The sequence below is a fragment of the Arabidopsis lyrata genome (assembly GCF_000004255.2).
Source record: "Arabidopsis lyrata subsp. lyrata unplaced genomic scaffold ARALYscaffold_5, whole genome shotgun sequence".
Classification (NCBI taxonomy): domain Eukaryota; kingdom Viridiplantae; phylum Streptophyta; class Magnoliopsida; order Brassicales; family Brassicaceae; genus Arabidopsis; species Arabidopsis lyrata.
The window spans coordinates 19,035,155-19,046,069 of NW_003302551.1; the positions used below are offsets into that span (position 1 = coordinate 19,035,155).

The following is a 10,915-nucleotide window of genomic DNA, read 5'->3' on the forward strand; positions in this document are numbered from 1 at the left end:
TTACATACAGAAGCAGCTTCGATTAGATCATGTCCACCAAACACCCACAATTAGAGATGATCAATATTATAAACATTGATCATAAAATCATTACAACATGTCCATAAATAAATTATGGGTTACAAAAATACAAATTTACAAACATCGATCTATAATGTGGCGAATTATTATAATATGTGTAGCTATAATTAAACAAAAATTACATTACTATATTATACTGCTTGAGACAATGATCTCAAAAAGAAGCTACATATGCTTAAAGTCTAATTTAAAATTGTCCTTTATCTAAATTACTGTTTAGTATATGGACATGAGAGAAAATATGAGCAGAGGCTGAAGGCTTAAACCTTCTTCCCTCTGTTCTCTCATACAGCCGCAAGTATTGGCTTTATCCCTCAGTTTTCTCTTTTCTTTATATTTGTTTCTAAACTGTTTTTTAATCTCAGTTCATGATTTTGCATTTTCTAACGAAGATGTCGGAGGAATTTACGTATCTATACCAAATAGATCGTACCTCAGGGTTACTGATCTCTAGCCACGGTTTTGCTGGACCGCTGAAATGTAAAACCGCAGCAGATTTCAGAATCTCTTGAGGGGATTTTACGGATCGAGAACCTAGTCCAGCGACGTGCCATGATGGTTCAAGAGACTGTATGAGTCCTTTGAAAGCAAGTAATGTTGGTGGCAAAGCTCCTGGCTGCCATAATTGTAGTCCTGAACTAGCACTCTGCATTAAAATTAAATCGTCAGATTTGTGTAACTAGTTGCAGTGCGGATAATATCACGAAGAAATATTTATTTATACTCACGAGTCTTAACCATGTAGAGTAAGCTTCTGTGATATTGGTTTGTCTCCAGGCTTTGAGATCAAAGACATTCATACCAGAAAGCCAAGCACAGTCTTCTTGAACTAAGTCTGATGAGATCAGAGGATGTGAGAAGTTGAAATAGTCTTTGTATTTTCTTCCCGGGCAACAGTTGTTTCCGCACCACGAATCAACGACAGCACCAACAACTTTACCGTTGAGATCCGTTTCCCATAAAGACGAAAGATCGCTCTGTACTACTACATCATCATCCAACAACACTATCTTGTTGAGATCTGGAAAAAGCTGTGCGGTCCAACAAAATGAAGGATTTGAAATTGATAAATGGATTGGATTTTAAGCTCAGAGAAGAGTTGAGTGGAGAGAAACTTTACCTTGGGAATGTAGATGCGAAGATGATTCAAAAGGGCGAGGCAGCTAGGATTTAGAGCTTGCAAGGACTGCTCATGAGTACCCTCAACAAAACCAAAATCAGAGTCTTTCAAATTTTGATAATGCCGTCTCCAAATCAAGCGGTGAATGTCCAGCATCTCTCTAACTTTGAAATTCACTTCTTGAGGCCAATCATACTGATGAAGTCCCTTTACCTCAACAACTGGCGATAAAGCAGAGTTGATAGCAAACCAAGCGTGCATAGGGGTATAGGTTTTTTTATCAGTAACAATATGAAAGACGAACTTCTCGGGATTCACAGCGTTCTGTACAGTAGAAGATATGACGACAGAGGCAGCCAGGACATTGTCGGTCAAGATGACAATATGGTGAAAAGATGGATCGGTCAAACGAGAGACGGATTCAGGCGGAGGCAAACGCATTCGAGCCATTGCATTTACAGAGTACTCTTCAGTTAATCTGAGGGAAAGACAGTGAAGGCTTTTGGGAATACCGTGAGAGGCTAAATGCCAGTACACTAACTCATGATGTTTCGCTGATTGGACTTTACGCTCCATTTGCAACAGCTGAAAATTAAAGAAAACAAGTGTCAAATAAAATAGAAGGGGCAGAGCAAAAGTGGAAATACTCCACTTAGCTAGTGAGACATAACCAGATAAGGTTCTAGTGTAGAGTGCTTGACATAGAAGAGAAGAACTTTTGTCTTCTCAGTACTAGAAGATTTTTATGTCTGTATGCTTTTATTGCTTATTGAACGTCTGATACCATTAATAGACCTTAAAACCAACATATGATTGTGCTAAATCTAGACACCAATAATCTCAATTCCAACAGTATATGACTTGTACAGGACAAGACAATGACACCCTTGGATTCAACTCCAACAAAATTCTTTTGAATGATCCACTAGCGATTGATCATATCTTAAGGTAGAATGATTAGTAGAACAACCATCTTCTAATCCATCAGATTTTTAGGATAGCTGCAGAAACTAATGTCACTCTGTACCAAACTTGACACTACACAATAATGGCCAGAAACTGTTAAGAAATAAAGCTAGAAGGGACATACCATCTTCTTAGTTACGGAAGCAAACGCCCTTATATCACGGCGTTTTAACGTCATCTCCTTGACAAGGTCGTCGAATGACTCCAATGATCCCTTTTTTCCTCTTCCATTAACGTCCTGATCTGTCTCTTCCACTAGAGCTCGTGTCAACTCTTCCCCAATTTTCTGAAAGAGGCATAGACACGCATTTTCTTGCCGTGTGAGTTGTTACAAACTAAAAAAGCTGTCATAATAAGGTCGTTACATCAACTCATGACCAGTGGCGGAGCTAGAATTTAAATTTACCGGGTCAAAATATAAAAAATATTTTAATAAAGTGTGGTTGTTTTTTTTCTTCAAATTATATTGCATATAGCTTATGTTTTTTTTATTACATTTACAAAAATGAAATTCTGATATTTATAAAAACATTTGGTTTGTCTAAAACATGATAATAAAATTAAAAACAAAGAAACTTATATATAACAATTAGTGGTTATAGTCTATATCATTTTGTAATATTAAAAAAGTTATGGTTTAAGGGGTCAAAAGAGTAGTTTTCATATTGGGCACTGGGGTCAATTTATAGGAATTTAATCAAATATCTATGTATTTGTTTAAATATGCCATAATATTAGTTTGATTTTGAAAATTCACCGGGGTCAGTTGACCCCCATGTTTCTATGCTACCTCCGCCACTGCTCATGACAAAACAACAAAACTGCTTCAACAGAAACATTGCAATTTTTTAAGTCATATTGGAATTATCCGTCTGTCTCGTTTCTCTTTGATCCTGTTTGTTGCTACGTTTAAAGGAGAAAGGAACCAAGTGGCTATGCACTTTCTGGTGGCAGCAAAATCTGCCACGTGTCCTGTCAGAAAAAAAAACTGAGTGGAAAGTTGAAAGTCCTACATCTAACTAAAGTTTACTACATTGGTTCTGGCATCTATAGTAATCCATACGAAGATTTTTGTTTTTCTCCCATTCACTAAAACATAAGTTCCCTCAATGTAGCTCCTAATTACACTCTCTAGGGTATGCTATGTTCTAAATAAAGTAAATAAAGGTGAATAGTTGATAAGAAACCACATTGTGGGCTCGTTTCCGACAATCTCACATGTTGACATCAGCTCAAGAGCGAATAATAACAAATGAATCTATCAAACTCATCCTAATATACTATCAAAGTAAATGATACACGAAAAAGTCATTGCATGGATAGAAACGAAACTAGAGTATAGAGCAAAATCACAATCCACAAATCAGAAATCAGCAAAATCCACCCTTATAGACTATTTTCATCTCTCTGTTCCTAGACAATGACATAGATGATAATGATCACGGTTTTACACATTTTTTACCCCACCAGGTCCAAGAGGCAAACTCATCTCATCACTCACTATACGACACTAGCAACACAAACGTAAAACAGCTGGCAAAGACTTCTTTTTTTTTTTTTTGGGTTCCCATACAACAATCATATCTTTTTTCCCTTTAATAGCAGCACTATGTGCAAGTGTTGAATTTTTTCCTGTTTACCATCGATTTTAAAGTTAATGGTTATGAAAACTCAACCAACCAAAATCATGAAATGAAAATATCTTAAATTAAAGGAACCTAGGTATATAAATTATAACATTTGCCGACATAGAATTACTTACACGGGAGAAAGACGTTTTAATACACTTGACATGAAAATGTAATTCATTATTAGAGTAAGTAAAAGTATAATAAAAGCTTACCAGAGATGTGTCGCCCCCACGGAAAAGTCTCAGTCCCATGCAATCTGTGAATACAGAGTCAAAAGAAAAAGTAGTATTATTAAATTTACAAATCATACGAAAATTAAATTAAAGATCACAAGCACAAAGCATTCAATACGAAGAAGATTTATCCATATCGAATTCGAAACCAATCATTCATTAACTCAATTCACACTTTATAGCGATCAGAACAATTCATATCCAAAAAAATAGGTAGATTTGCAAATTTATTACCATATACTAATTCGAAGTAAGCGATTAATATAGTAATTCATAATTTGAAAGAATGAGAAAAAGAAAACAAAATCTAAGAGAAAAAGGTACCGAGTGGTGAATCGCAAACGGAGGCGGATTCGAGGACGAGAAACGCGAACCTGACGAAGATAAAAGGGAGGAGGATGGCGAGAAGCAGCAGCAACAGTAACAACGTCCGACCAGAGAATCTCCGCGCTGCTAACGCCGCCGCTGCAGCCGCGCATCCTCCGCTTCCTTTTCCGATTCCGACGCCGGGATTTGATATGGTAACTTTCTTAATCCCCGTCGCCGATATGTAAAACTTCATTTCTTCACAGTTTCCCTAACTATCTCACAATGTTTCTCCAGTTCCATCAATCCAAAACAGTAACACACGACTCTGTTTTCCAGATCTCCGATCTCCACTATCACTTAAATCACAAACAATCCAAACCAACAAATGGATCGGGAAGAAGAAGAAGCTCAGTGACGATCAAAGCAAAGGCGAATCCAGGATTTGGATAACAAGCAATGGAGAATCGAGGCTCGACGACGAGCGAGAGAGGGACTCTGGGTTTTTGATCTGTACGACGGGAATAAAAACAACATTCAAAGAGGAATGAATTTCTTCTAAAGAAGCCAAGGGGACAATATGTTAACCAAAATAAATAAATGCTTTGATAATTTTCGTAAAAGATACTAATATTTCACCAATATTATTCCTATCATAGTCACGAGTAGGTTCGTAAAAATAAATTAAATTTATTCTTTCGAAAAGGAAGGAAAAAAAAAGAAAAAAAAAAAAAAAAAAGAAAGCCAAAACCAATGCCGCGTTCAACTCCGCGGGAATTTAGCATATAGTCCATAAATGTTTATGTCTTGTAGATATTTATATATAAATTAATCATACGTAGGTAATTACGATGATAGTAAAACGAATTATGGAAACTTTATTAGTAAAAAAGGAAGCTTTATTATATATAACTAAAAGAAATATTTTACTGGTAAATGGAAAGAGTGTAATGCTGCGGAAAATTACAGGAAGGTCCTTCTCTACGAGGATTTGTATTTTGTGGAGTCACACCGACACATAGCAGGGGGAGGGTTCCAGTGTGGGAGCCCACATGGAATTAATGGTGCGCTATTCCTGGAGATCACCGTCCATTAATTGCTCTCTTATGGCTATGGAGTTGGTAGTTAACCAAAGTTTTTGGGATTTAACTGTGATTAGTCAATTGATCTTAGTAGTCATCAATGCACCACTTGGACAAACTTATTGGTCTCAAGTCTTGGTAAATCATAGTGTCCTCGTCATTATAATAGTTTGTACTCTACTTTTTTTTGTAAGATATTATTATTCTTCAGCTAGTGAAAAAAGAAGTTTGCCGACAACTCTAAAAGATCCTAGTTAAAAAGAAAACAACTCTAAACAACCTCTACACTGTTTATTTTATCAGCACTCATAGAATTTGTGAGTGTTATCGTGCTATATTGTGCCTAGGTGTGAAATGTATGACATTAGAATTGCCTTATTTTGTGTTTTTGTTCATCATGGGAGACGAATAAGTTATATCATAATTATGGGAGGTGTGGAAGAAGGAAAGTAACTGTCACAGTATCACTGATGATATCATATGCAGCAACTAGTATATTTTTATATGAGTGCTGCTGATATGTATCGATATGGTGAAAATGTACATTATGAAGCAAATATGTGTTATTAGTCTGGCGAGAATAATATCAAAAACCGTAAAAATATATAAATACAAAAACAGTGTCAGCTGTTTGGATTACATAAATCATATGTTTCAATGTAGAAAGTTGCACAATTTAATAATTTTGATTCTTGAAGATAACATGCGTTTTTGTCGTTTCTGCATGTATTGGTAGTGCAATTGCCAATGTTCCTTACACAAGTTGATAGATTTGGAAACTGTCCATGCAATGTTAAAAAAATGGGTTTCAAAACCTTACCTTAAAACTTTACACAGCGTCACAACCTTTTTCCCCATACTTTTACATACCCCAGAAAGTCCTTTTAAGTTTTTAGGATAAACGATCTGTGTCCCCCTAGGAAGTTTTATATAGTATCACAACTACACAGAATTCGGACTTCGACCGCAGTCCACACAGATCAGAAGTTAAACTCCAGTTTCCCTCCAAATCAAAAGTTCGAGACCTTGGTCCCCAAAATTTTGAATTTCGTAGTTTATCTGTGGTTTACAGTACCGAACCGATACCAAACCAAAACCCAGTAGAATAAACCGAATTAATAAACTGAATTGAAATCATTTCGTGATTATGTTTAATTCACATGTTTATGTTAGGAATCCGATCAAGAACTTTGATAATGGTGAATCTGTGGTAACGCTTGATTGATCTGGTCCTTTTTATTTCATAAGTGGTAATGAAGATCACTGTAAAAAGGGACAGAAGCTGATCGTCGTTGTTCTCGCCGTCAGAGATCACCAGACGGTTCCTATTTCTCCGGCGAAACCTCCGTCATCAGCTCAGCCTCCTAAATCTCATTCCCATGTTCCTTCAGTTTCTCCGGCTAATCCTCATTCAACGGCTCAACCACCTAAAGCTCATTCCCCTGTTTCTCCGGCTAAACCTCCGAGATCCTCTTCTCCGGCGACTCCTCCGTCAAAATCTCAGACACCTAAATCATCTGTTTCTCCAGCACAACCACCTAAGTCTTCTTCCCCTATTTCTCACTCACCGTCGCATTCTCCATCTCACTCTCCGGCGACTCCATCTCCGTCACCAAATTCCCCCACCCCTGTTTCTCACTCACCAGCTCACTCGCCAGCACATGCTCCATCTCACTCTCCGGCGACTCCATCTCCGACACCAAAATCTCCATCCCCTGTTCAGTCTACTGCTTCTCCTTCTGACCAGAATACACCTTTGTCGCCAGCTCCTTCGTAAACAACTCTGACCGCCGATAGCATCACCTTGAGAAGCCTAACCCTGAGATAAGATCTGAGTAGAAACTGGGCTCTGTCCAAATCCATCTGATAAAGAGACACCATGAGAGGGTCTATGCCATTTTCCACATAATCTTCAATTGTTTCTTCCTGTTTAATTACAAACATTTCAATAACTTCAAATTTCCAAACTCCTTCCACTGGAAAATGGAAGTGACAACACAATGATGTTAACAGAACAAAAAAGCGTAATCAATCATACAAGAGCAGTACTCTGCTAATTAGAATCATGGAACAAAAAGATTGCGGATTTAGTGCTAATTCTGGTGAATCCAAAAATTAGGGTTTTAGAGATTTTACCACTAATTCCATATGTTCTTTGGCTCGGTCAACAAGAGCTCCTTCGTACTGAAGAATCTCCGGCGCCGCCTTCTCGCCACACCCTCTTCAATAGCTCAACGTCCGATGTCGACATCAATGTTTCATAATCACGAAAGGATTTCAATTCGGTTTATTAATTCGGTTTATTCTATTGGGTTTTGGTTTGGCATCGGTTCGGTACAGTAAACCACAGATAAACCACGAAATTCAAAATTTTGGAGACCAAGGTCTCGAACTTTTGATTTGGGGGGAAATTGGAGTTTAATTTCTGATCTGTGTGGACTGCGGTCGAGGTCCGAATTCTGTGTAGTTGTGATACTATATGAAACTTCCTAGGGGGACACAGGTCGTTTACCCAAGTTTTTATGTCAAATAGTTTCTCCATACTTTGGTCTTAGCGATACTCTCTCTACCCCAAGGTTTTCTCTTCTCAATCTTGGTACATATTTTACTGGTCTTCTTAATGGGTTACCAACAAGGCAGGTTCGTAGTATTTACACAAACTCGTCAAGAAAACATATTTGTTAAAACAAACTCACAGTTATAGCAACCATACTCAACCACTACACCATCATATCTGATTTTTCATAACTGATTTCTGTCCTTAATATTTTAATATATTTTGATACATAATACACACTTTAGACCTCCAATACCAAGCATTGATTACCAGCAGGGCCGGCCCGTTATGTTTAGCTGCCTAAAGCAAAACCAGAAATGAAGCCCATTAACAAGTGCATTGATTGAATAAAAAAGCTTAGTGACTTTGGAGGGTTCTAACACTCAAACTTGACACTAATGACACGTTTTTCTATCAACCTCTACCACTACACCAATAACCGTCTTCAATAAATTGATGCCCCATAAAACTATATATCCATATGATGCCTAAAGCACCAGCTTCACCAGCTTTAGCTATCGGCCGGGCCTGATTACCAACAATCGAATATATTTTCTATTGATGAATTAATCTCTTTTTTTTTTTGTTTAGGCTTGTCAATCTTTAGATTTAATGTATTTAAATTGAATTATTTTTTAAAATATAGGGCAACTAATATTTGTAACCTACGGAAAAACTTATTTTAAATAGTGTCACAAGATTCAAGTCACGGTTACGTGTGTGTCGACAGAAGATAACTTTCCTTTAAAATTCCCTACTTGTTTAAAACGGCAGGGATTGTGAGTTATAAAATGCAAAATGGAGAGCTTTCCACCAGAAAAAAAAAAAAAAAAAAAAAACGGTTGGAGTTAAATGTCGTTATTCACAATCGTGAGAAACGGAACGGAGTTTAAAAGTCGTCGTCGAAAGCAACGGGAGTTCTCTCGGAACCTTAAAGGTCGTGGTTGCATCTCGCCGGTCGGAATAAAGTGGACTTAGGGTTTAACAAATTCCTCTGGTCTCATCCGGTAAGTGTTGACCTTATGCTACATTCGATTTCGTCAGTCTTAGTCCCTGTGATTCATTGTTGGCAATGCTTGATCTGATTCATTAGTGAAATTTCTATAGAATTGTGTTGATGATATACAAATCTGATTATCCGACGATGTGAGAATTAATAGGAATTGTTCTCAGAGTTCCGTTTAATCCTAAGATTTAACTTGATCTTTGCAGTGATGTTGAAGCGTAGCGACAAAGGGAAATCTTCGCATGGATCTCGAATGCATCAATTCGGACTTGTTTTCGTTGTTGGGATCTTATTGGTTGCGGTTCTGTTATTTTGTTTCAGTGGCAAGAATCAGAGCACGAAACTGGAACTGGAACGACCGACACAGATCTCTAACACTGCCAAGCCAGCAGTAGAGATTCAGAACGGGACTCAATTGATATGGACGATACCAAATTCACCCAAAGCAGTTCTGTTTATTGCTCATGGTTGCCATAGGAAAGCTTCTGACTTTTGGGACAAATCTTCAGATTGTCCTGAATGTACTGGTCTACCAGAGGAGAGGATTCTTATCCGATTTGCTCTAGCTCGAAAGTTCGCTGTTTTAACTGTATCTAGTGCTGGAACATGCTGGACATTCGGGAAGGAAAAATCGATCGTTGGAAAGATGATAAAGTCGTGGGTCGAGAAGCATAACCTCGAAAGGCTTCCGCTTGTTGGGTTAGGGGCTTCATCTGGTGGCTACTTTGTCTCTGCTCTTGCAACAGATATGCAGTTTAGTAGCATTGTGCTTATGATTGCTGAAGGAGTCTTTGATAAAATTAGTATCAGTAAACAGTATCCGCCGACTCTTTTCGTGCACATGCCTAAAGATGTTTATAGACAACAAAAGATTAGAGAGTTTTTAGAAGGTCTCAGAATGGAAGGCATTGATGCTGCCGAAATTGAATGCTTGGATTTACCGATTTCCCCAGAGTTCTTGGCAGATAGGATTCCAGGTCTTCGCCCGGATGTCTCGACCAAGCTGTTCAAGTTATTTCAAGACAAAGGATTTGTTGATGAGAAGGGATACATGAAACGTGATGGAAGGAGAACACCGTGGAAACAAGCTCTCAGTGGCTACAAAATATCACTAGAAGAAAGTTTGATTACTCCTGTTGAGGAAGAACTTAATCTTGCATATGCATATCATGAAATGACGAGCTTGCAGTCTGATCAAATCTTTAGCTGGTTTGAATCGCATATGAGCTAATTGGCTGTCAGATTTTCATGTAACAATATCATTCTTTGAAAGCTGTAAGATGCATTGCACAGGATAATCTATTTGATTCCAATGGAACATGCCTAAACAGTCAGTTTACGATTTGAGTCTGGATCATGGTCACTCTGGTGGCTGTGATTTAGAGTTAAGAAGACAATTTTTGATTCATTGGTTTGTAGTTAACTAAGACCACTAAGTCTGTTGTGGTTTTGTAATCTGTAAGAAGGTTGGATGCTATTCCAAGCTCTTGTAAGTTGCTGTCCATATTGAAGGATATTGTGGGATAGTGACCTACTCTAAAGCTAGAAATCTTCTCCTTGAGATCATCTTATGGATATAATATCTTTGTTTCTACTTTCTTCATTCATTCTGTAGGTAGCAAACGGATTTCGTACTTAATAAATGGTTGTTCAACAAAAAATCAGCACCAAAGTATGTCTAATATTCCTTTCTTTGTTATTTAAATTTCTGATACCACATTGTCTATGTGCTGCCTTGATAGACTACAGGTTTTACTTCACTCATTTGACAATCAAATTTTTTTATTTTTTTTTAGAAACTTGTATAATATCTGATTTTTTTATTTCATTTAACAAGTTGGTTTTGTGGACTCGGCTAACGACCAAATGACTAGATCATAAGGCAGGATCCAAAATCCGGTTAGTTTTCACATTATTGTGTAAATTTTATATT

The 10,915-nt window shown here is 37.4% G+C and overlaps 2 protein-coding genes and 1 pseudogene across 2 annotated transcripts; 2 read left to right on the top strand and 1 right to left on the bottom strand.

The window, feature by feature from the left end:
- Positions 1-50: 50 nt before the first annotated feature.
- LOC9312548 (probable galacturonosyltransferase 15) lies at positions 51-5,043 on the bottom strand. The gene is made up of 6 exons (XM_002878194.2): positions 4,356-5,043; positions 4,011-4,054; positions 2,292-2,453; positions 1,202-1,786; positions 810-1,112; positions 51-727 (listed from the first exon to the last, which is right to left on the bottom strand). Exons 1-6 carry the CDS (start codon positions 4,591-4,593, stop codon positions 443-445), a joined length of 1,617 nt encoding a protein of 538 aa, XP_002878240.1. The 5' UTR covers positions 4,594-5,043; the 3' UTR covers positions 51-442.
- Positions 5,044-6,566: 1,523 nt separating this feature from the next.
- LOC110228566 lies at positions 6,567-7,345 on the top strand (annotated as a pseudogene).
- A 1,285-nt stretch (positions 7,346-8,630) lies between these two features.
- LOC9314310 lies at positions 8,631-10,576 on the top strand. The gene is made up of 2 exons (XM_021024914.1): positions 8,631-8,983; positions 9,189-10,576. The coding sequence occupies exon 2, from the start codon at positions 9,191-9,193 to the stop codon at positions 10,211-10,213; it is 1,023 nt and encodes a 340-aa protein (XP_020880573.1). The 5' UTR covers positions 8,631-8,983; positions 9,189-9,190; the 3' UTR covers positions 10,214-10,576.
- Positions 10,577-10,915: the final 339 nt, after the last annotated feature.